The 26,808-nt window shown below is 42.5% G+C and overlaps 1 protein-coding gene across 1 annotated transcript in view; it reads left to right on the top strand.

The window, feature by feature from the left end:
• LOC146857060 (von Willebrand factor D and EGF domain-containing protein-like) overlaps positions 1 to 26,808 on the top strand; it is a 1,714,722-nt gene that overhangs the window by 1,224,132 nt on the left and 463,782 nt on the right. Inside the window, 3 exon segments of the mRNA XM_085647013.1 lie at positions 8,447 to 8,583; positions 9,589 to 9,750; positions 15,813 to 15,917. Of these exon segments, the coding sequence (XP_085503139.1) occupies positions 8,447 to 8,583; positions 9,589 to 9,750; positions 15,813 to 15,917 (404 nt within the window).

The raw sequence follows: 26,808 nt of genomic DNA, 5'->3' as shown, positions 1-26,808 counted from the left end.
TCTAATTTCGCCATCAAGGGACTGATCAGAGTCTCTAATTTGGACTCAAAAATTGAAACCAAATGTCCTATTGTGGCTGCATGCAGAAAGACCCCCTCAGCATTGTCGTTAGTCCCCAATATTTCTTTTGACGAATCCGATATAACCCCCCTGCTTGATTGAATAGAACCCTGCTTTTTTGGCTTATGAGTCATCACCCTCTTTACTGGTGCTTTCCTGCACGCCCGCACTTTCCTCTGCATAGGGGAGGAAGTTGGGGTGGTTTTGGGACAGGATGCTATAATCAGTGGGATGGATGAATTGATTGGGGAAATGGGTTCATCAATACTTCCAACATTAGCCATATCAAGGAGTACATCGGCAATCCCATCAGTATTGTCAGTATTGTCAGTATTAACCTTGCTGCTTTCAGCGAATGTTTCAATATCAGGTGCTAATGCGTCCACTAGGGAAACTTCAGAGTTAGATCTGCCCAATGAAAGTCTCCGAACTTTATTGATCTTATTTACAACTTTTACCAGGTAGTTATCTATAGTCCTCTTTTCCCCTGCTCCAGATTGGTTAGACGACTTGGGCTTCGACATAAGTGATGGCAAATGCAGTAATCTTTAAAACAGGTATGTGTGTAGGACTGATCACTTACACGTTCGTCGACAATCAAAGTTCCGTGGCCCTGCCCTGCCTCTTGCTGCCCTGGACGGCCACAGACGGCCCGCCCTCTGCCCGGGCTCAGCCCGGCGTCGCCCGCGCGCGTCCCGCGACGCGGAGGCAGCGTCGGTCTTTTAAGCGCCTCGTGGCGCGAACGGGACGTCCGCGGGTTCTGTGGCGCTTGGAATGCTGGGGGATGTAGTCTCCGGCTCTATCCCCACTCTGCGGCCGCTGGTGTAATGGCGGCGGCGGGGGACCACAGGACTGCAGGTACTTGGCACTGGCAGCAGGATGCTCCACGTTTGGTCAGGTAAGTCAGAGGGACCCGCTCCACCGAGGCAGCGTCGGTCTTTTAAGCGCCTCGTGGCGCGAACGGGACGTCCGCGGGTTCTGTGGCGCTTGGAATGCTGGGGGATGTAGTCTCCGGCTCTATCCCCACTCTGCGGCCGCTGGTGTAATGGCGGCGGCGGGGGACCACAGGACTGCAGGTACTTGGCACTGGCAGAAGGACGCTCCACGTTTGGTCAGGTAAGTCAGAGGGACCCGCTCCACCGAGGCAGCGTCGGTCTTTTAAGCGCCTCGTGGCGCGAACGGGACGTCCGCGGGTTCTGTGGCGCTTGGAATGCTGGGGGATGTAGTCTCCGGCTCTATCCCCACTCTGCGGCCGCTGGTGTAATGGCGGCGGCGGGGGACCACAGGACTGCAGGTACTTGGCACTGGCAGCAGGACGCTCCACGTTTGGTCAGGTAAGTCAGAGGGACCCGCTCCACCGAGGCAGCGTCGGTCTTTTAAGCGCCTCGTGGCGCGAACGGGACGTCCGCGGGTTCTGTGGCGCTTGGAATGCTGGGGGATGTAGTCTCCGGCTCTATCCCCACTCTGCGGCCGCTGGTGTAATGGCGGCGGCGGGGGACCACAGGACTGCAGGTACTTGGCACTGGCAGCAGGACGCTCCACGTTTGGTCAGGTAGGTCAATTATACTCAATGGGAACATTGCCCTGCACCCGTCGAGGGCAGCTCTAGAACTCTAGTGCAAAAATGTACATATTTTACTGATTTCAGTGTATCTGAGCCTGAAGCCTTTTATTTTAAAATGGCTGCAGAGTCAGCGTCCAAAGTTAGGCTAACCCACACTAAATTATTGTATTCCAAATCCTTTATGGATGATTTGGCTATAGGGGGGCTATGAGCTGTGGAAAGATACCATTGATCTTAAATCTGTTTGGGGTTCTAAAGCATGGCAGGTACACGGTACAGAAGCTCTGCATCGTGCTTGTCTTATCCCAAACCACATTTTGTTTTTGAACTCTACCATTTTTCAAACCACATGCTTTGGATTGGCTACTTCTAAAAAGATGAATTCATCCTCTGTTCCTGATCTGGGCACTTATTCAAAATGGAATACTCACACAGATCTGTCCATTGATGCGTTGCAGTCTTTTATTACTAATACGTCCTTCAACATTTCCAACTTAGATGGATGGTTGATATGGCAGAAGAGCTCAGATTTCTGTCAGCTTCGCTTTGTGGGTCTATATCCTGGCTATACAGAGGTTAGGGTGGACCCCAGATTTACATCTTCTCATTCTGTTACTATCTATTCTGTCGGGAAATTGTGTCAGAATTGGCTGCAACATTCCATCTTAGCATCTGTTAAACTACATCTCTCAAAATTAAATGACAATGTGGATTTGAATGATTTAGTTACGGGTCCTGTGGGTGGTAGATCCAAAAGATGGGTATATGCTATTTACAACGAGGTTTGGAAATTATCTCAAATTGAGGCTGCTTCCAGATTAAGGGCTATTGATCAAGCTAATTTGGAAAAAGTGCTAGCTGTCATCAATAAGAGCATTAATACCCTTTCTTCAAGGATTTATACATTAGATAATATTGTTTCATCTGTTGTGGATATTGTACAGGATGATATGTCTGTTCTATATCACGGTCAAAATCAGTTACGTTCTATTATGCAGTTTACATGGACTTTGAAAACATTAAAGACTGGGAAGGTTCCCTGGGACTACATGAATACATCATCGTTATTCCTGCCGTTTAATCTAACTGCAAAGCAACAATTCATGTCCATGAAAGATTCAACGTACTCATTACTGCATATTGAAAAATTAGAACCTTTACCTTTCTCTGTTGCCGAATCGAACTCAGCTGTGTGGCTTATCCACGGTTTAATCACCTTGCCGTTTCCATTGTTTAAGTTCAGTTCATGTATGAAACAATATGCCCTAGGCAGATATGAACCGTTGGGTGCCGCTTTCCTGCATGAGGTTTGGTCACTCCCATTTACATACAGGTGCATGAGAGAGGGCAGAGAAGTTTATTTGAAAGGAGAGAAATGCATTTCCACACCTGATCACTCAGTAGTCTGTAGGCACATCCAATTGCATGGCGCATGCAACGTTCAGGCACCAAATTTAGCTTGCATTCTGAAGGGAAACCCAGTGCCAGCAATTACACCCACTTTTACATTATTAGCTAACGGTAGTTATTTGCTTTTGAATAATGAGGCATGCTGCGGGATGCTAGTGGGAATTCCGTAAATTGTAACTGTCTCACAACGCGTAATCTGCTGTAAAAATGTCCTTTTCCCACCCCCGCATGGGAGACTAGATGTATCCATCTGGCCTTCCATCCCAACCTTGAAAGCAGAGTTCAACAAGATGAGCAGAATAAGGGCTCTATTTTCTCAAAAAGAAGTCGCACTGACTTCCTCCCGTGAAACATTCGTCCTTCACGTGGCCAACACCCAAACCGAGGTGCATGCGCTTCTGAATACTGATCTCCCCCTTCATTTCAGTGCTCTGATTCATACTATTTTCAACACCTCGTCAACAACTGGCTTGGTACATTTTTTCAAAATTGTGGGCTCCAGCCTCGTGACCTCCTTCCAAACAATTTTTGGTGTGATACCGGCATTTTTTCATTCTATTTTTTCCAGCATCTTCGGCGGGCTTCCGTTGATTCTCGCCCTCACGGCCGGTGTGCTCCAGTTGGTCTAATTGCTGCGCAATAGCTGCACGATATGTATCTCACGACACCCTGCCCCGGCTGCTTCAACTTCGTAACCGGATGCTTCAATATTATGGAACATTATATTACTATAGATTGTTCTTCCGGTTTTCCTATTTCACTTGCGTGCAACCTGTTTTTCATTGCCTAGATTGTCCTTTCGAATGGGCTCTGGATTTGTGGCTGTCGAACTCGGTGTCTCCTGCCCCGGATTATGATCAACTGATGAGTACCTTAGTGGCTCATGAGTTGGACTGTTCTGGCATCGGGATTATGGCCTGTGGAGCGGCACATGGAGTCCTAGGGAATTGGGATATATGTACGGCAGCATATGACTTCTTGGTGAGAAGTTATCTTGAAGAACACGCAAGTTGTCCTCTGATTGTGCTAGAGGCTCCAGTTATCGAAGAACATGTATGTTCATTTACTTTGCTGGACTGGATGGCGGAATCTTTTACAGAACCTTATAATGACTTCCTCTTGTAGGCTGTTGCTCCTTATTGTGCTTACACGCTGATGGATTAAAATGGGAGTTGTTCCTCTTCCAAAATTGCACGCCCGATTTATTTATTTATTTTTCGTTTTTACTCCACACTAGGCTCTGTAACGCCTTTGCGAGACGTTATATATTTTTTTCATCTTCCCTTTTTGCTGACAGATTTTTCAAACTGTCACTATCAATTATATGGATTGGCAATACATGAACTTGATTCTGTCTCTATCGAACTTGAAATCTGCGTTCCTACTCTGCTTCCATATTTGTCCGTGGTCCGATCAATGGAGGGTGTAGTGGTGACGGAGTTCCATGTACATACATTGCTATGTTAGCATAAGCGTCTAAGATGTAAAACGCCATCTTGTCACTTTTTGCTGCTTTTGCACATGACACTGCAGGTAGCTGTTGTTATATTATTATAAGAAAAACTGCTTGCTTGCTTTTTCTTCACATGAGAACGGTCTGTTGTTCACATTCCTAGACGTGCACCGTGCCCTTAGTCTGAGCACTGTGTGCAGAAGCCGTCAAGGTCATATAACAATGTATGCTTTTGAATTCATGTTGATCGGCCCACGCTCTAGCCATAACATGCACACAGCTGCAAATATCTGAAACACTGGTGCCTTTAATATTGCATTTTGCATGCATGATTCAGACACTTTGGAGAAGACCTTTTCCAGACACAGAGCAGAGCTGATCCTGTGATGTGATTCACTTAAGCTTATATTTACAGTATGGAGTTCTCCAGTCAAACCTAGAGACCTTCTATTAGTTTCATAATACTAGCTTATTTGTGAAGGGAGGGTGGCTTTATTCCATTATCATTTATAACATGATTTCTCCCTTCATTTTCTATGGTATTTTAACAATGCTGATGGTTTTGTTTTTAATCATTTGTCTGCTTATGTTAGCCAAAATACAGCATCTTAGGGCACGTAGTCAAAAATAAACATTTTAAACTTTATCGTGTCTCTGATTACTCTTGTTGTGGACTGATATGAGGATAAAAGGTGTTTCTGATTCCCACCATTCCTGAGAGTACTCTAAGTCGCTTGTTCTGGGTTGTCTAATCATTGATAGCTTCAAGATGATACGGAGAACGAATGAGACACTGATGCTAGTCGGATAGGGGTTCTGGGTACTGAGGTGAGTTTTTGGTACACCACCATTCACTGAGGTCCTGGTTTCCTGCGCATAGTTCTGTGCATGAGCAAAATCCCTGCAAGAGTACTCATGTGCACATGACAAAACCATTCCTTCATGAGCACCGAAGGGGTTAAAGAATGAAACTGCAAGTTTTCATTTTTTTCTTTTTAATTGCATCCCATTTCCACTGAGTTCCACCTGCGGTGGAATGCCGCCCAGTCTAAAACTGCTACAGTTAATTTGCAATGCAAGTAATATAAATCCTTCATCTATGCTAATTTCTAGCTGTATCCCAAATTCTGGGCACGTGCATGCCCAAATCCTTTACAAGAAGACAGTGCAACCTGCCCTTCCACGTAGCAAGTAAATAAACCTATGCCTCACCGCGAAAAACATGTCAGCCATTTTCAGTTCATAGCTCCATGTTCCCAAAACCCTTGCCGGTTCAGCCCTTCTCAAAGAAATCCAGTTGTTGACTCTGTTATGATGCAGCAAACGCTCCAAAGTCCTAGTGTGCAGCTGCAAACACCAGCCACAATTTTAAAGAAGCATGGAGCTTTGTGGACCGAAAGCATAACTGCTTCTGGGTCACAACAACACTGAAATTGTGCCAAATTGCGAGTCGCAACTTGTGAGTCGCAATTGCCAATGTACAACAGTGTCTGAGACACTGTTTGTAATTCCCAATGGGGTTGCAAATTGCATGCCTGATGCATTATATTGAGGTTGTCGCAATTTACGACCCCATTGGGAATGGCTGGCCCTCGCAGGGATGGTGGCCTGCTGGGATCAGCAGACCTCCATGTCTGGGACTACTTTTAAATAAAGCAGCATTTTTTTATAAATGCTACCCGTTTTCCTTAAAGGAAAGCGAGATGCATAAAAAAAAAACATTTTTGTTTCATTTTTTAAGGGCAGGTAGTGGTCCGTGGGACCACTGCCTGCTCTTAAAAAATGTTTGCGCACCTATTCACAAAGGGGAAGGGGTCCCATGGAGACCTCTTCCCGTTTGCAAATGGTTTACCACTCTCTTGAAGAGGGTGGTAAAATGCGAGTGTTTTGCGACCGCAATTGCGGTCACAAAATATTCTTACATAGGGTTCAGGCTCTCTATTAGGAAGGGACACCCTCGGAATGCCCCTTCCTAATAGCGATTTGCTAACCCTATTTTGTGAGTCGCTATTTAATTAGCAACTCGCAAAATAGGAGTAGTACATGGTCCACAGGTTCTTTGCATGCGCAAACAGTCTAAAACCCGCTTGTGCATGCAAAAATGTATGGTACATCTGGCCCCAAATCTCCAGTGTTCCAAATCGATGCATGAAACAGCGCGGAGCCATCTTGGATGATATTCCAGATACCCTTTGAGAGAAATCAAAGCTGCCCCCTGCACATCCGTCAGGGTTGGCTGACCAATAGACATCATGAAGTCCAAGAATGTGCATCCCCTGTGGCTCAGCCTTCCCGGGAGCCAAGGGGAAGCACATGCACACCTGTACCCTTCCACATTTGCTCCACATTTCCGCACCTATCCCTCACATTATTCATATCTGTTTACCTGCACATGCTTTGTGTGCACAAATGCTCATCTGAATTATTAGGCAAATCCATTTGCACTAATTGCTAATTGTCTAATAGTGGCTGGGATAAAGATGGGTCTGGTGGCTTAGCGGACTAATGCGTTCTCTGTATGGGATCTGTGTTTGACCTCATGTTCAAAGGTTCAAATCCCGGCAGGCCCACTCAACCATTCATCCTTCTGAGGTTTGATAAAATGACTACTATTGACTTGGGTAACATTACACATCAGTTATACAGCACCAAGGCACCTTTCTGGGTGAATGTGCACTTTACAAATACACATGTTGGGAAATGGATTTTGATAAAACAGATGTTTGCAGTCAGGCACAACATGGGTAAATCAAATTCCGGTAATGTTTCGGTTTCCCCTGAAAATTAAACAGAGTAAAACCTTTTTACTCATTTATTACATTCTTCAGGGAGTGGATTATTTTGTTTGATGAATCTTCAACATAAATTCAAAATTGTTAACAGAAATATGTGAACTTTATGATGTATAAATGGCTCACAGTACACGTCCTCCATTTTTCTACTGTTTGCCCTTTTCAAAATATTGCTGATGTAAAATAAAGTTGAGCAAAACTTCTTTGCAGACAATTTGCAGGTTTTCTGTACCAGTGAAAGGTTTATACAATTTGGTCTCTGGGGCATATTTATGAAAATGTCATGCAGGGCAGGATTGCGCCGCATTCAAAACAATATGGTGAATTCCTGCCTTTGTCTCTGCGCTGGTGCCTTTTTGGCTGCTTAGCACTACCGCAGGCACCCTTGCACCACGGTGCCTGTGTTGCATGCAGTATTGTTTTTCTGCAGGAAGGAAGACCTTTCTGAACAAAAACAGTCCTAAGAAGCATATTCTTCTTTCTATGTGTGCTGAAGAATACAGAATGCAGCACACATAGAAAGAGAAAGTAACACGGAGAAATAAAGATATTTCTCCTGATTACACCTCCCCTGAGAAGGCGTATCGTTTTGGGGTATTCCTCGAGTCTACCACTTTTGGTGTGTCCCGGAATGCGTCAAAAACATGGCAGTTGCGTGGGAACACCCACGCAACGCTCATGGAATGCCTTCCCAGGGCATAGTAATGCAATGCAGTGATTTGCGCTGCATTGCGTTACTCCAAATTTATGAAGCACCTCATGTCCACGGTGGCCTTGCGTGGCTTCATAAATGACATTTTGGACATGTGTCGAACTAGCAACGTTGCGTGGTGCAAGCGCGTCACAACCCTTTCCATAAATAAGCACCTCTGTATTTAATACTGTGAAAGGTTAACCAAGCCTTCATGTTTTTAAAAGAAAAGAAAAGACAACAAGTATGAAACGAGATGATAATTCAGTCAGTTTGAGAATAAGAAGCAAACACCTTTACGTGAAAACTTTACAAAGATCTGCTGGTATTAATTCAGAAATGTCATGGTATTTGTGAAAAGTCTCTATTCGAAATTAATAATTTTTTGTAAATTTGCCCAACCATTGATGTTTTAGGAATTAATGTACCTAATTTAGAAACTGGCATACTCTCATACATATTGTTTCTCCTTCTAGCATACCCTCCAGAGATTACAGATTTGGAGAACAGTGGTTTGTGTGATATCCGTGTATACGAATGTGACAGCATCAGAGTGTTTGGCCAGGGTTTCAAAGATTTCCCCGATCTTCAGTGTGAGCTTACGAGATTGATTGTAAGTATTGGAATTACACACAAATGCGTTGGCCACGGTTTAAATTGACCAAATGTATAAGCAGGGAAAAATTCAGTCACCCAAAGTAAAGGCATCCAATGACTGAAGTGAGGTGGTCCATTGATTTATACTTTATTCTGTTATGGAAGGGAGCATACTTTGAGAGATATATGAGCAGACCAATGGTGAAAGAAAGTTGTTTAAAAGACTCTATATATGCATGTATGCTTTTAAATGTTTTGGGGGAAAACGAGGCTGGCGAGCCAGCTAAATCTGTCTTTAGTCCACATCTAAAAACATGCACTGTTGCACAATTGATATTGTTTCACAGACTTTCGTCGAAACCAGCAGGAAGTTTTGTCATGGATGTGGCTGGCTGCATTATGCAGCAGACCCATGATGCAATGTGCAAGCAGATGCCACACGTTTCTGAACCATTAGCAAATACCTCTCTTGTCTTTGTGACCTCTTGGAAAATATGCATGCACCATGACCACATCAAATGCTTCCCTCTGACAGGTCATTATAGCAAATGGTCTTTGATTAATATGTTTTTCTAAGCTTCTTTAAATTCCATGGATTCATAAAGAAAGAGGCGGAACACGAAGAAGATAATTGATTGTTTAACTATGGCAAACGGTATGGACATATTTTGTCAAATCAGCCTACAAATCGGTTTTCTTCTCACTTACAGTCTCTGGTTCCTTTCTGTCCTTCAAACAAATTGCATAATTTAAAAAAAAAAATCGCAATGCTTATCGCATTAGAAGGAACAACATTAATTTTACTTCATGTGCATTGTCCTAAAAAAACATGTGAGGAGGAACTAGATAGAAATTCCATGGATATTTTTTACATTAATTAGTGCATTTGAACATGAGCTTGTGAAACTCAGGGCAATGTAATTTTGTCTGTCGTCATTCTCTCTGGAACGTAGTAAAGGCATGCATGAGGATCGTCAATTCTTGTTCATATGCCTTTTTCTTTCGTTTTAATTTTGAACAGTTTGATGGTCGTGACTGGCTGCCAAGAGAGAGAGAGACATCTGCAGGAATTTATCTGACTTCTGAAGTTGTTGACTGCACGTTTCCATTTGCTAATGGGACAGATGCTGAACCAAGTGGTTTCCTGACGGATAACCTGCCATTTGCAAGATGGAGTGTGAAAGTAAGATTTTGCAGCTTTAAAGTATTTTAATATTCTGTCGTGAAGATAATTAAGAGTGGAATGTATCCAAACATAATTAAGCGTGCATATATGTAGCTTGTCTCCTGGTTCTCAAAGGATCTAATGGCTGTTTGAGGCTCTGAGCTAGGAAGAGGACTGACGTTTCTTCAACCTCTTCACAGAAGTCTCTGACAACCATCATCTTAAACAGACATTCCACACAATTCTGTAATGTATGAAACGAAATCATCATTTTTAATATGGACAGAAGGTACAGGCACACAAGGGAGTGAACACTAAGAGGCTGATTCGCAGAAACAATCATGATTACATGAAGCAAAACGACGGGGGTACTATTTTTATGGATTCTTATATGCCGTATCAGCTCTGAAAAAGTCAGCTTTCTAGTATTCAAAGAGCAAAGATAGCACAGTCCTTTATAGTTCTGCTATCTGTATTTCAAATGTCAAACACAAAACTGGTGTGACTCCCTTTACTGGTGTGTGGAACAATTTTCGAGGACACCTATAGCCAAAGTCAGTCGCACCACCTACTGCAACACTCCCTACAGGTAAAACTAGGCAAATTCAAGGATTGGATGAGGTAGGCTCACTCATGTAATCTGACATGCTTCATCATTTGCCACCTCATCACACCCTGGTAAGGTGGTACTACCAGGGCAGACTACTCGTGATGGTGCTGGCCTGAGGGAGTTCTTAGAAATTACTTATTTTCCCTGGATAAAACTTGGATCCAGTTCAAAGTGTAAACAAAACCTAGGATAGCCCACAAAGTATCCTTTAATAAGGTGGTATCCTAGGTTGTTGTCAGAGGACCTATGTGGTTACTATGACCATTACGTGCTACTGACTGAACTTGCCAACATGTTTCTGCCCAATCATTTGAGCTGAGCTGTCTCGGCCATTCATCAGGGCCAGATCTAAGCAAACACTTGCCAATAAACTAATAGTGCAGAGTACCAAAGAATGTATATAGAGAGGACCTACTTATCCTATAGATAAGTCACTGTCACTGTCTGTAAAATTTGTATATGCTGACACTGTGCAGCTGCCCTACAGCTCAGGATATTTTATTGTTCTGGGTGCACGTTTCTGCTCCTTTTGTTGTTTGTACGTAAAGCAAAATTAAAATATTGATATATAAAAAAAGAAAAGTGAACAAACATATTGTAGGCCTGTTGCGAGCAAAAAGTTAGAATACAATTTTAAGAGCCAGTCCAACAAATTCTTACCAGTGACATATGTAGGCTACTCTCTTGAGATCCTACGATGCTTAGTAGACCACATGCCAATTTGTGATGACGGACGGCTAGCAAGTAACTGCAGGCATCGTGCACAAAGAATGGATTAGGCAAAAACTGGTTGCAAATTGCACATCAACTTTCAACAAATTTGATTTTTTTAACTGACCTAGTTACTAGTAGGTGGGTTTACAAAATACAGAAATGTAGTGGGATGTAATTCAGACTACATCATCAATATTCTTGAGGTATGTCCCAAATTGAAACCCACTGTGATTGAGGTCAGTAGATCACCATGTGTGTGGTAGGTTTTAAATTAGGGAAACTTGTATTTTTCATATGCAGCCTGTTTTGCTTAAAGGAAAACAAGATGCATTTTTTTAAAATCTAAATGTATGCAAACATGGACCCACATAATCCTTGAAGATTGTTTTTGCCAGCATATACAAAGTGGAAGGGGTCTCTTGGGAAACTCTTTCTTTTTTACAAATGGGTTGCCACCTCCTTTGATTTGGGAGTTAAATATTATTATTTTGCAACCAGATTTCAGTTGCAAAACATACATACATACATCAGAAATCGGTATTTGGAGTGAAGCCCTAAAACATTATTTCCAAATAAAGATTCCTTATTGTTTCCTCAATCCATTTAATGATTCAACAACATTTTCTGAATCATTAATTGGGTTAATTGGATTTATTAGATTTCAAAAAATATTTTAGCAGTTGCAAATTCTCAGAAAATAGCAAACCTGAAGTTTTGCGTATGTTAAAACACTTTGTATATTAGGCCCTCAACAGGTCATCATAAAGTCAGGAAAATCAATTTGTAGACATCTAAGCAGGTGCTGTGAGAAAAATAGTAAAAAGTACTCTCAGCAAAAATAGTATTGAACGCCAGAACTCTGTGTCATCTGTGCACCTAAACCAATCATGTACTTAATTGAAAAAACAAAATAGTCGGTCTGGAATGCGTCCCATGTCTCAGTTATTCATTTATAAAAAGTTGGGGATGAGGTTAGTGCTCATGTTTAGGGCAACAATGTTGTATTAATGCAACATTTTGTAAGAGATTTGTAAGTAAAAAGTTTCACTTACCACCTCAATCGAAAGCAAGCAATGTCATGTATTGCAACAAAGGCTCAAACACTGCCTTAGTGAAAAGTTTGTGCATAAAACGTCAGTTGTGAATCTGTGTAAAAAGTATGACTTATTCAATCACCCATAAGAAAATGTCAGTTGTGTGACAGGCATCCAGATTAGGAATATGAGCTGAATGGAACTACATGCCGCCTCCAAAAATAGGCCTTGTGTAGGAGCAAAGAATGCAATGCATCTGTTACTATCTGGTAAGAGGTCAAGAATTAACATGCCAGTTTGATGAGATATTAAGCCATCCACTTGTCAATGATTTGTCAAAAATTCAAAAACTGATTTTTTTTCACACTCCAAAAAATTATCTGGATGTTTAGTCGGAAAGTGATACTGACATACTTTGGATAAAGTTCCTGTGAATGTCTATTACTTGTTTTGCTGTATGCATGAGGCACCTACCCATTGGGTTATAAACTCAAAGGGCGTGTGAAAGACACCTAGGAATATACAGAAAGTTGGGGAAAGCAATACATACCACAGGAAATCTATTCATTTTATACTAATAATGCTAAGTTTGTTACGTGGTAAATTAAATTATTAACATAGAAAAGAAAGAAATATTAATTAAATATTAAAAGATAATAGATATCATTTAAAACACTGCAGCAACAAAAGATCAAATACAATTTACAGTATCGGACAACCAGCCGGCTTCAATTAGAAATCATGCTTGAAGCACTTATTATATACATTCTTTACACAATACATCAACATTGGGATAACAGAAAGCCTCTCAATTCCCTTTGGCCAGTTGAGCAAAGTGATTGACAAGTCATTTTGGTAGCTAACATGAACTTTAAAAGCCGTTTCGTCATTGCAGTTAAAACTTGTTTTGCTAGCCTCTTTGTAAATTCTCATACTCAACCTAAGCAAAGCTGGTTTGAAAATAATTGCTTGTTTTGCTTTTTTGGGCAGGGAAGATGGTGTAGAGAAAATAAGACATTTCATTTATGGCAATATTACACAAAATGCTTGATTAAGTAGTATTGAAATTCCAGCTCTAAGCAGCTTACTGAACTCAAACAGGATGGTTCTCAGTCTCATATAATCTTTCTTAATGCAAAGATTAGGCTGGATTGGAATCCAGGTTTTGTATAAGAGCTCCCAACCAGGTTTAACAACTTGCGACTATTAAACAATAATAAGTCATGTTTGATAGATAGGAGTCTCACCTCCCTTTTCAAAATGTAATGAAGTGACTTTATGGGGGCCTTAACCCCAAGTTGGAACTATCCGTAAACTGATTTGGTCTTTTTTCAATACCTGACAAAACTGGTGGGAGCTGTGGTTTCCCTATTTAACTCTTCACATCACAATGATTTTAAAGTGCCATCCCTAGTACATAGAACAATCCCCAGATTAGGGCTGATTCATCTGCCAGGTATTGGCTTCTCAGGCCAACTTTAAACTGATCTGTACTGAGAAGGCAAAGAGGGAAGTAAAAACAGGAGCCTGAAGAGTTTCAATTGGGCTAAATTTAACAAGGATTAGAACATTGGAATGTTGATTGCTCGATTGAAGTCAGTGGAATGCTCTGGGCTTCTAATGGCTGGTAGAAGCCCAGAGCATCAACATTCCAATGTTTGTTCTCAGCTGTTGCTGTGAACAAAGGCCTTACGAAGCCTAAGGGATTTCAACCCCCTCGGGCTCTGTGAGGCCTTTGTTTTATAAATTAGAACATTCTGCCCTCTAGTGGAGGAATGTTCTAACAGCCTTAGAGCCCTCCGTAGCAGGCTCTATCGGCCACTAAAGCCCACTCCCTTGTTCAATGCTGGAGCAGGCCTTTAATGGCTGGTGGAGCCCACTACGTCGGGCTCTAAGGCTGTATGATAACCTATCTGGAAGGCTTCATTTCCATGAAACAGGGCTGGAGGGAATTTAGATTTTTATAATGTCTAAAATTTGAGAATAAGAGGGACCAGAAAGTTTGCTTGATAAATGATGTAGTGAAGATGAGAGCTATATTGATTTTTGTTTTTAGGGTGGAAAGATTGAGAGAGTGACCTCCTCTCTCATAAAACCAATTTTCAAGATATATATCTTGTGGCCTTGAGGATGGAAGATACCCTTGTGCCAATCATTTTACTCTTATGCAAAATATTTCAATGTTTGTTTGTGAAATATTGGATAACAAAACATTGCCGCCACAGTAAGTCTCCAAAGCCCTTAGCAGACAAGGCTAGCACAGGCATTCTTCCTAGCTTGGGGGGACAACACCTGTTATTAGAGAGAGCTGATACAAGGTTTGTCATACAGATTAGAGAGTGTGGTTGCCAATTTACAATCCTGACTTAGGCCCTGATTTGTACTGATTGGATATGTGATGTGATTGACTTTTCCTAATTTGATGCAAACTCCAGTCCCATGATACAATTGCAGTGTTGTCCACCCTTTTTCTTAAAAAGTTCAAAGGTAAGTTTATTTAAGAATAGCAATCAAAACAACAATACTTCATACAAATGTTCAATACAAAATTTCATAAGTGAGGAAGAGGAAATAAAGCATGATGAAGATACATAGTTACATTGAAATTGAAAAAGAAAGCACATTGAAAACTATTTATGCTTAACCCCTTGTGTGCCACGCCCTTTCCCCGCCCTGTGCCGGGCGTTCCATTAGCGGGCGGGGTTCATGACGAGCTGGACTCGTCATGGGCACAGCGCAACCGCGGCCCTTGACGAGTCCAGCTCGTCATGGGCACAGAAGGGGTTAAAGGACAAAAGAGTCTGGTTCTTATTAAATATGTCATAAAACAAAGGGGAAAGAAATGATGATGATATTTCGATATATTCGCATATATATATTGCTGAAATTAGACATCTGAGCAGTGTCAATACAATATGAGGGAAGTCAAGGAGGCTTAGTAACTTCTTGTACCACCCTTAGTAATAATTGGGGAATTCCTTGTTTGTGCAGCTGTCCGAATGAGAAATTTCTGTTGATATGACCAAAAGCTGTTTGAAAGCATATGAAGCAGGTGTACAAGGAGGAGCTGCCGGGTGCAGTATGAGTTCCCATCATCATGCACTGTTAAAATCATTGCCAACAAATAGTTAGGCTGTTGACAATTTTTAAATATTACTGACAGAAAACTGCACACCGCTCACCTTATCATCATTTGAAGGTGTCACACATCTTGGAGTCCTCTTCACCATACAAAAGAGTGAAATGTGTCTGTTAGACATCGATGTGATGCCCCACCCTGAATAAATTACTCACCCACCCAAAAAAATGCTCACCTTCATAGAGTTCTATGGGCTCGCTTTCTAAAATCATTCAGATTCACCCTTCTTTCAGAACCAAATCTGCTACACAGAACGTGCCTGCATAGTCCTCCTGAGGCCCATTACTTAGCTACCTTCAGGCTATTGATGAAAATAGGAAATTATAAAAGCAAAAACTGTCTTTGTTATCAAAAACAACAATCAGGAAAGCTTCAATACATACAAGGGCATTGGTAAGCAAACTGAAAAATGTAATTGTGTTTTTAGGATTTCGGTTTTCCATATGAAACTTTCTGGAGAATTGCATTTGAGTCATACTGTTGATTAATGTCTGGGTTAGGGGGCATTGGAATATATATTTTTAAACGAACGGGCTCTTAGGATGGCAACATTATTACTTAGAAAGATGTTTTTATCTTTTAGGTTAGCAATGATGGCTTTTTATACAGCAATGATAAAACACTGACCATCTACGATGCGATTTGTCAGGTGTGCGACCCTCACTTAAACGGACTCTGCAAGTTAAAGGTAATTTGAAGATAAACAGTTATCTCTTACACATACATCGAATTAGGTATTAATGCTAAATTGTTGTTTTACTGAAAATGCAAACAGTAGTCTAAAAACTATGGGGCATATCAACAAGGGCTTTATCTCTGCTTTTTTGGCTTTAACCCCTTCGATGCTGCGCAGATTCCGCCGCTGTGCTGACGGAATCTTGCGCGGGTGTGCTCATGACGGAATGGTTCCGTCATGAGCACAGCTCAACCGTGGGTCATGACGGAACCATTCCGTCATGAGCACCGAAGGGGTTAAAAGCCAAAAAAGGAGAGATAAAACTAGCGCCCTATCAACAACAGGGTGCTAACAGGCAAATTTGCATGTTAGCACCCTTTTACTCTACGCTTCCCCTTGCATCTCTAATGAGATGCAAAGGGGGCGTTCCAGAGTAAAATAATAAGGAGAAATGTCGCTAAGCGACATTTCTCCTATTATCAAGAATGTCGCTAACCCTGTTAGAGACCAAAAAAGCAGCGCTAACCGCAGTTAACGCTGCTTTTTTACGTCTGGTATTTTTCTGACTTAGCCATGATATCCTATGGTAGAAGGATATCATGGCTAAGTTTGCCTGTCCCTATCAACAAGGTAACGTGATATTATCACTGGGTTTCCAGCGATACTTTCACGTTAGCCTGTTAGCGTGAGGATTTTTATCGCTATTGAGATAAGCGTTGCTAATAGCACGCTATCTCAACGATAAAAATTCACGCTAGCCGGCGATAATTATCCTAGCACTAAGTGCGCTTAGAGATAATTATCGCCGGTTGTTGTTGATATGCCCCTATGATGGTTCAAACAAACGCGCAAAACATTTTTCTTGTAAATAGTGGCATCGATCGGATTACACAGCCTTCACTGGTGGTTGCAAAGGTGTGATTTGTCAAAATCTGCCCCATTTGCTTTTGCTCATAATTAAACATTGCTTTTGGTTCATGTTTTTCTCATTGTTGGTGCTAAGGAGACTGTGATGTTCTCCTGTCATCCATTGATTGGACGGGTGTTTATCTTCATTAAGGTATTGATGTGCACAATCAATGGGTTGAGTCTCACACAGATTTGCCCTGAGTAAAACCAAAGTACACACACAAGGAAAGTGAAACCGGTGTCCTCAGGTTTCACATTGGCAAAAATTCCCCCTCTTGGCAGTTTAATGTATTCAGACCTCCTTCACCAAAGCTGAGATTGTCAAGGTGATTATAGACGCTGGAGCAGCAAGGCACCATGCCAGCAGTAGTAGGTGATGACTAGCAATCCCACGGGAGCCTCTTGGATTTTGGCACATCCTGCTAATTTTTTTATTTCGGGCCTCTCAGAGAAATAAAGGAAGGAAATCAGAGCACTGTGGAGGTGCATAAACATTTCACAAGAGCCACCTATGTGGGACAGCAGATTCTCATGGCAGTATTTGCCAGAGTGATTGCAAGAAATTGGGCTATTGGATGAGAGGGACAGAAGCCCACTCAGGAAACAACCACAATCCTTGTCACGATGAACCACAAAAGTTACTAAATTAATCTCTGCTTAACCTTCTAGTAGCTTGCAATAAAAGAAGTCAGGTTTGATAAATGTGTAAGGTATATATGCAGCACACTGGAGACATGCAATTTCAACGTCTTAGATAAAAGTAGCTCCAACAAGATCAAAGTGCCGAGTTCGGCCCAATTTACAGTGTATTTGGTTACAAGGTCCTGAGTCGCACAGTGTTACTTTATGTCAGTTCGAATGGAAAGGCTGATTGGGAGCTGTGAGGTGCTGTATTGAGTTGTGTCATGTTGCATTGGTTTTGATGAGGCATGCAATCAGAAGCTGTGAGGGGCTGCTATTCCAGGTCCTGCATCGAGATGTATCACGCTGCATCGTTTCAGAAGGGGCAAACCATAAAGAGATGCAAGGTTCTCTGATGGGAGGTCCTGTATTGAGATGTGTCATGCTGCATCGGTCCTAATGAAACCTATTGGGAGGAGTACACTCTAAAGCCAGCCAAAGGTCTTGAATCTGGGGGACATATTGGGGATCAAGACTCACTCCAGCAGTGACCATTAACAGGGTACAGGCAGGTCCAGATAAGTCTGGGCAGATGCGGAGAAGTCACTGGAGCTTGTTATTTGCTTGTAGCGCAGAACAGGAGTCCAGTTATCAAGCCCTTGGAGTTACTATGGTGATTCTGGGTTCAAGGAGCAGGTCCAGTCTGCCTTCCTCAGGCAGGAGCGCACCAGGGCAGTGGTACTTGTAGCAGGTCAGAAGCATAGTCCTGCTTCTGAGTCCTCCACAGGTGCCAGCTTTTGAAATGTGGAAGAACACTAATAACACTGCCACAGCTGGTTCTGGAAACTTCCTTCCCTTGCTCAGGCTCCGAGAGGTCTGGCGTCACAATAGGCTGGTGTCAAGTCCCTTAGTGTGTATGCTGGGGTAGCCCTTTGAAATGTAATAGAGGCAGCAAATTGCTCCCCCCCCTAACCATCTTGTCATGATGGCCTGCCCTGCCAACATCCTTGTCCCCCTTTGTCTCACTGTCTGGAGGAAATACAGAAAGGCCAACTGTCAACTACACTTAGTCATGTGACCCAGGACAGTGGCAGCAGGCACCAAGTGATTAGGAAAAGAAAATGCCAACTTGCTAAAAGTGGCATTTTCATGGTTATGACAATCTGACTGTATCATTAAATAGGCTTTTAAATTACAATTCATTTGAGTGTAACCTTCGTTGTCCTATCTGCTCCCAAACCTATCACTTATTGAGCGTAATTAGGTAGCCCACTGCCATCCTATGAGAGAGATAGGCCTTGCAACAGTGAAAAACAACTTATGTAGTTTTTCACTACCAGGAGGTGTAAAACTGAAACCCACATGTCCTACTTTTTTTTAAATTCAATGCCCCCTGCCCTGTGAAACGTTAGAGCCTACCTTAATGAGGCTAATGAATTTAAAAGGAAGGTTTAGGACTGGCAAAATGATTAGCTTGCCAGGTCTAAATGGCAGTTTGAAACTGTACTACAAGCTGTAGTAGTGGGTCTGAGACATGTTCTAAAAGGCTACTGTATTGGGTGGCACAATGAGTGCTGCAGGCCTACGGGAACCAGCCACTTCAACGCAGCTGTTTCCACGCATACCCTTAACCACGCATGCATTACAACGCATGCTTGGTTACCACGAATAGCCTTTACCGCGCATACCTTTACAACGAGATACGTAGTAAAGGTATGTGTGTTGAAGCTACATATCAGTTCTATTCAGGACGAAATTACAGAATTCGGATGTCGAGTGCACCCCTGACATTTAACCAATGAATAGTGGTCCAGGATACTGAGTAAACGTGCCTACCAGCACCAAATATTTCTGCCAAAACATGCGCAATTTCATTCACTATGAACAGATCAAATTCCATTAAACAACGCAGCTCACCAGCATTCTCGGTGTTTTTTATCTGCTACATGTTTAAACGATCCCTTCTACACATGAGCATGTTGCCTCTTTCCGTCACATAAACAGACACAAAACATTTATTGGTAAAAGTTTTGGAGGCTATCTGCATCGTTAGTGGAAATGGAAAGACCATTCCGCTCCTTCTTACGACATGCACTGCACTCCGGAAGAGCTTGGAGAGACGTCAAGGAGAGGTATTGTGGATTTTAGTTTGGGGTTGTGTCACGCAGGGGTAAATTTTTAGGGTTCAGAGGAGGGGTATTTGTTGGAAGGGTTTGGGGGTGAGGGAATCGCGCATGACAACATTTTTAGGTTTCAGGGCGGGGGTATTTTTTGTAGAAGGATTAGGGGCCGGGGGAGGGGGTCACGTAGGGGTACAGGCAAGGGGTATTTTTAAAAAAATATGGGTTGGGCGCAAAGGAGCAGTTATAGGAATTGGGACAGGGGTCTGAGATAACCCTTAGCATGAATATGCCCTTATCATGCATGGTTTTACAACGAAATTCTTTGTTTAGTTATGCATGGTAAAGACATGTTCGTGGGAAAGGTGATGCGTGGTAATGGCATTCACGTTGTAATGGATGCATTGTAAAGGCATGCGTTGCAATGGTTCGCGTTGTAACGTCATACAACGTAGGCCCACTGTTGGCATTTAACTTAGAGGCCCTGTGTATAGGTAGTACCAATTTGCTAGGGAATTGCAAGTAGATAAAATGTGCCAATCAGGCGTAAACCAATTGTACCATGCTTTAGGGAGAGTACACATGCACTTTTGTATTGGTTAGCAATGGTAAAGTTCACCAAGCCCTAAAGCTAACAAAAACAAATTTATCAAAACAGGAAAGGTAAAGGCAAAATGTTTGAGGAACAACCAACCAAAGGTGTCATGTCAAATATTGCAATTCTGCACAACAGGCATTGAGTAGTGCTGCCTGAAGATCAGGCTAAACTAACCATCAACAACACTCACAATGCTGGCTTTCACCCAGCTATCTAGTGGTTTGTTGGAGTAATTCACAAAATCTACCCAAGATTGGTTGGACAGTTTATGAATGTCCTGGAATCTAACCTAATACTTTTCTAGGGTAAGACCAAGCTTGGTGATAAGGTTGGCTTTCATCTGAGCAAAGGCCATCTGGTCAGCTACCCCAAGGGACTGTAAGGTATCCCTACCAAACGGGGACTTCTGCTTCCATAGACTAGCCCCCAATGCTCCTCTGGCACCCTATGCATATGCATGGCTACCTCATAGGCTTCCACCCACGTATAAAAATCATTCCTGTTAGAAATTGGGTTGTTGATTGACTAGGGTATGAGTCCAAGTCTGGTAGCAACCACAATCCTACCCTAAATTAACCTTTGCTCACCCTCTGGTAGCTTGACACAGAGCAGTCAGGTATAACTTAGAGGCAATGTGTAAAGAATTTGTGCGCGAGGTAACATGAATAGAGAGTGAGAAGAGCTCTCGTACACTCTTACTAAATGCAACAATCAATGAAAAACTAACTCACTACCATGATCCATAACCAATTTTAGTTAAATAACTGCTTGGCACAAATAGTGAGTTGAACTGTCTTAAGTTTAACTCAAACAAGACTGAGGTGCACTATTTGGAAATAACACTACTTTTAGGAACACCTCCTGGTGTCATTACTTTAGGCTAGTCCTGTCATGTATACCCTCTTTGCATCCATTGTCCCATCCACACAACAATAACGGTTATGAACAGGTGATCTTTTACCTATTAGCTTACTCCTGTCTCTTTGACACCAGGCTCCTAGGAGTTCATCATAATCTCTGTACCTGACTCACACAAACATATCCATAGGCACTACATAATTATTCTGTATAGGGGTCACCACTTTTTTCATCATTGGCCAATAGCCCGCTGTGCATGATCAGATTTGTTTGGAAATACATTTATGATTGTTTTCAAAACATTTATGATTGTTTTCAAAACATATCAATTCTAGAAGAAACCCTGTTGTGATCACACTAGTATATAAGACCCTCACTCCCCCTTCAAGTGAGAGGAGAATTCATCCAAGCTGACACGGGGTCCTGCATGCTGAATCTTCGACACGCAGGGGTCTGACATACCTTGCGGGGTGTCATCCTCGAAGCAGAGACAGGGTCCTTCATTCTCTACCATCAGGTGAGGAGGATTTTTCTTCTCTAGGGGATTCTTGGTTACATATACGCACAAACATGCTACACATGCAGATCTAGGCTAGATACATTTAGGTAAATTACTTAGGGATGGCGTTTCAGGAATATGCAAGTGCTACTGTTTTTATCTGAACTACTTATATTCATCTTATTAGCACTATTGATGAAATGTATCTACTAGTTACTATGTAGGTATTCAAATCTCTTTCGTATGTTTCTGTCCTCTGATTGTCGCAGCAAATTTATTTTACACAAGACTGACGCTTGACCAATAAATACTTATTAAAAAGTCCCAATCGCCAACCTGCGTATTTTCTGAGACTAAGAGAGCACAAGTGACTGAGCGGAAAGTACTGTACTGTTTTCCATGATCCCTGAGGAATCAGGGTTGTCATGTTCAGTGGCTGCCAGAAACTACCTACACCACTGCAAGATACAGGGGGTTGGTAGTGGCACTGTAGAGCTAGATGGTCTAATGGCTGACATATCCTGTGGGGGTGTCAGGACACAGTTGGGACACCAAGCCCTCAGTTTAGGTCATCCAAAATGCACAGGTCCTGGGGATTACTATGAACTACACAACACGGGTGGCCTCCCAGCCTGGGTATTCTCCCTCTACCAGTGCAGAAAGTGAAACATCTAGGAGTTCTGTTTGATGGAAAACTCTGCTTTTTTGGTCAAGTCAATCAGTATACATCCTCCTGTTTCTTTCTGCTCAGAATCCTGAAAAAAGATATTTACCTTTATCTCTCCAGATTTGTGAAAAATTTTAATTGTTCCACTCGTTATCTCAAGGATAGACTATTGCAAATCATTGTACGTTGGCATCCAGCAGCGCATGCTGAAAAAACTTCAATCCCTTCAAAATGCAGTAGCCATCGGCTCATGAAAATACTAAAATTCAGTCCACCATCTTTAGCCTCCAAAGGCTACCAGTCTCTGAGAGGATTAAACTCAAAGCATTTTGCTTGGTCCATAAAGCTCTCATAAGACCGCCCTTGAATAATTCCAAAATATCTTCTGTTAGCAAGTCCCCTTCGGTACAGCTTAGCTAAGCTGGTGGCCATCCCCAGAATCAATAAAGTCCAATGGAATGGTGTGAGTTTCTCTTATTCTGCCTCTAAAGTTTGGAATTCCCTGCCAATTCAACTAAGATCCCAGTCAAATTTGCGAAAGTTCCGTAAAATACTAAAAACCTGGCTCTTCTCACTATCTCCCACATAGGCCTCTGTTTTTGTTGGCTCTCTTTTGGATGCTAGCACCATGTCGCCTCCAGTCATTTGCAAGCTCGACAAGCTTTTTACTTACTTGTTTTAGATGCCCTTCTCACATCTGTGTGTGGAGAAAACTTTTAGGTTTTTTAAAACTCCCTCAACCACTAACGCTAGTAAGTGGCATGCTTCATCTTAGGTTTCCCACCTGAGATGCCTAGTGCATCTGAGTGTGCTGCGATGCCTGATTACAATAGAGCAGGTTTTGTGAGCCTCAATGTGGAGAAGTGCTTTGAAATTGCCCCTAGGTTACCCACCAATGAAGGTCATTTAATGATGGCAAACTAGGGCAAGGTATATAAACAGTGGTGGACATTCTCTGAGATGGTGATGATCTCTCACATCCCAGGTGTACATGTTTGATTCATTTTAAGTTTGAATGACAGTAGGTCATATGTGATTTTCTTCAGAACCAGTGACATATGCGCTCTAAGGCATGCAGTATTTATATGAAAGTTCATAACTTACGATTTTTTGTCACTTTTCTTGAGTTTCTGTGGTAATCATAAATACAAAAAATAACTTAGTTATATGGTAGTCATTGGGTATGTGAAGCATGGCACTAGCAATGTGTTTAAACAATGCACTCTGCTCCCAACATACTGGATAATCTGCGTTCCTTCGAGAAAGATCTAATTGACTTTCTCACTTTCCGACCACAATGAATTTCATGTAGTGAGTTCAATTATGTTATATTAGTAATGCAGAATGTAAGCATCTTCTTGCATTAAGTAAATATTTGCATTCTTATTGACAGTCAGATGTGTGGAAAATGCATTGCACAAAAAAGTTCATGCTTAAAGTGTACATCGACAGAGCTACATAAATGTTGGTATTAAGTGGTGTATCATTACCTTAGTGTTATAAGTGCATTGAGAATAGCAATTATCTTGAAATTCATACTAGTTGTGCCATACACAAATGTTACTAGATATATTTTGGTAGCCAATGGAACTGGTGACTAGGTCCTATCATAGTTCTATGGAATTGTAAGGGATATTGTCATTTAGCCTCGTCTTTTGTGTTGACAATTGGCATATCCAGCTCTGTTCTTATTCAAACGTAATCTCTCTGTATTGCCTGCATTGCTCTCCATTGGCTCTATAATGACCCAATTGATGTCATTGGTTGTGTGACTTTCTCTGAAGAAATGTTCAGTAAGTTTTTATGGTGTTGCCTCTGCTCTGGATGTTGCTGTGATGTTCACATATGCTTGTCTTTATTTTTCCAGAAGTCACTCCTATGTAGACCGCACGGGCAAGTTATTCGGTACACCACATTTTTTGAATTTCAGTTTGTGTTTCCTTTTCATCCATACCCTCCCAGGTTCCAGATTCAGAATTTTTGTGTCAGAGATCAGTTGGCAAAGTTTGCAGTGCTAAAGTGCTTGTGCTCTCTCCCCTAACCATGGTGATATTGGATCATCCTCAATGGGCATATTTAATTTACGTATACATCACTAGTAAAGTTCACTCCATGTGTCCCAGGGTCTGTAAATTAAATGCTCCTAGGGGGCCTGCCGCACTAATTGTGCCACCAACTTAAGTAGCCCTCTAGCTTGGTTTAGGCCTGTCATTGATGAGCCTGGTCGTGCAGTTTACACTGTCATTTCGACCTGGTAAGATAAACCTCCTGCCAGGCTTAAACCTTCCCTTTTCATACATTTAAGTCACCCGTAAGGTAGGCTCTGGGTAACCCAGGGGGCAGGTTGCAATGTATTTAACAGGCAGGACATGCACTTTTAGGTTTTAAATGCCCTGGTAGTGAAAAGCACTGAAATGTATTTTTCACTACTGCAAGGCCTATCTTTCCCATAGAATGACATTGGGATTACCCAATTACAGCTCTTAAGTGTAATTCCCAATTGAGAAGAGATGGACTTTTCAAGTTTGGTGTCTCTGGACATGCAATTTGAAATCACAACTTATGGTGAAGTTGGATTTTAAACTGAAGTTTTGAAAATGCTACTTTTAGAAAGTCGCCATTTTCATTCTTTAGCCATTTTGTGCCTGCTGACTGTCTCCAGATACTTGTCTATGGAGGGTAGCAGCTGAACTTTGTGCATTCCCTCTAGACAGCCACACACAAAGGGAGCTTAGGTGTGACTTCATGGGCCATCCACATCCTTATGGGCCATCCTGGGCAGGATGGGAGAGAGGAACTGGGCACAGCCTTACACTCACACCTGGATACGATGTGTCTTGTCCCCACACGAAGGGTTGCACACCCCTGTAGTGAGTCTGGAGCCAGGGCAGGAAGAGAGAACCTCTGTGCACTTCAAAGACCTTCTTTGAAGTCTCCCACACTTCAAAGGCACACCTGGGTATATGTTTGTAACCTCTGACACCACCACTTCAGCACACTTCTGGACTTGTGGCTACTCTTCCAGGAAGAAGGAGAGCTGTGCTGCTGAAGGACTTTCACTCTGCTGGACTGCTGATTTGCTAACTTTCTGCTTTGCTGTGCTGCCCTGCTTCCTGGTGTTCCCCTGCCTAGGTGAGAAGGACTAGACGTGCATCACTTGAACCAAGAGGGACTCCAACGCCTGATGACTTGCCTTCTGAGTCCTGATGTGAAAGTCTCAGTGTCATAAAAGACTTGGATCCATCCTGATCCTACTCCTGGAGTCTGCAATCTGTGAGTCTGCCCTGTCCTAAAGCCAGCAAAAGCGAGTTCAGAAAATTGAAGGAGGCAGGCAAAAATTTGGGGGGAAGATGACCCTAAAGCTGTCAGGTCTAACAAGTGTCCTCCCCACGCTGAAAGTTTGGAGAGCTGCTCATCCCCTTGGGAGTTCTCTTCATGGAGGTAGAAAAACCTGGAGAGACCATCAGCATTGGAGTGGTCTGACTTCAGACGGTGTTTCACCATAAAGTCTACTCGTTGTAGGGAGATGGACCTCATCAAGAAATTGGGATTTTCGCCTCTCTACTGCATGAGCCATCTGAGGGATATGTGGTCTCTCTGAATCAGGAAGCTAGTCCCAAACAGTTATGGTCTCAACTTTTTCAGTTCCCAGATAACAGTAAAAGCTTCTCTTTCCATTGCAATCCACCTCTGCTCCTGTGGAAATGAGAATCCTACTAAGGAGGACCATTGGTTGGTCTAAGCCCTCTTCATTTAGCTGTGCTAAGACTGCCCCTACGCCATGTTCTGAAGCATCCGTTTGCACAAAAAATTGAAGAAGTTAGGTGCCTTGAGTACAGGTGCTGTGCACATGGCATCTTTGAGGGAGTCAAGGCATTCTCACAAGCCTCTGTGCAGATCATCAATCTGGACTGCTTCTTGGAAGTCAGCTCAGTTAAGGGGCAACAATGGTGCTATTACCCTTAACAAAGCTCCTGTAGTAACCTGTGAGGCCTAGGAAGGCTCTAATTTCCGTTTGGGTTTTAGGTAGTTTCCAGGTCATGATAGTCTCAATCTTGGCCTGGAGGGGCTGTACCTTGTACCCACCTACCAGGTGTCCAAGGTACACCAATAACCTGCCCAATCTGGCATTTACTGGCCAGGTTCAGGTGTTCCTCCCATTTTGACCTATTGACAGCAATGTCATCTAGATAGGCAGCACAAAAGGCCTCCTGAGCAGCCAGGACCCTGTTTACCAAACTTTAGAAAGTAGCAGCTGCATTTTTCAGTCCAAAGGGCATCACCCGAAACAGTCAGCGTGAAGTGCACTTGGCAGTTCCCAGTTTGTCAATTAGCTCATTTGCTCGGGGGGATGGTGTGCACATCAGTCCTGGTAACTGAGTTGAGTCCTCTGCTGTCTACACAGAACCAGAGATCTGGTGTTGTGCCCAGTGGGGCAACCTTTAACGTCCTCCTTGAGGATGGCTCTCATTCTGCCTGACACCCTGTAAATTTTGTTTTTCACAGGAGGCTGTCTCCCATTTCAATATCATGGATGCACAGATGTGCAAGCCCAGGTGTGAGTGAGAACAGTGAGGAAAACTGTCCCAGCAACTGGTAACAGTCACCCTGTTATTATGGGATCAGGGTGG

Source organism: Triturus cristatus, chromosome 3_2 (genome assembly GCF_964204655.1).
Source record: "Triturus cristatus chromosome 3_2, aTriCri1.1, whole genome shotgun sequence".
In the NCBI taxonomy this organism is placed as follows: Eukaryota; Metazoa; Chordata; class Amphibia; order Caudata; family Salamandridae; genus Triturus; species Triturus cristatus.
This window is presented reverse-complemented; position numbering and strand designations above follow the sequence as displayed.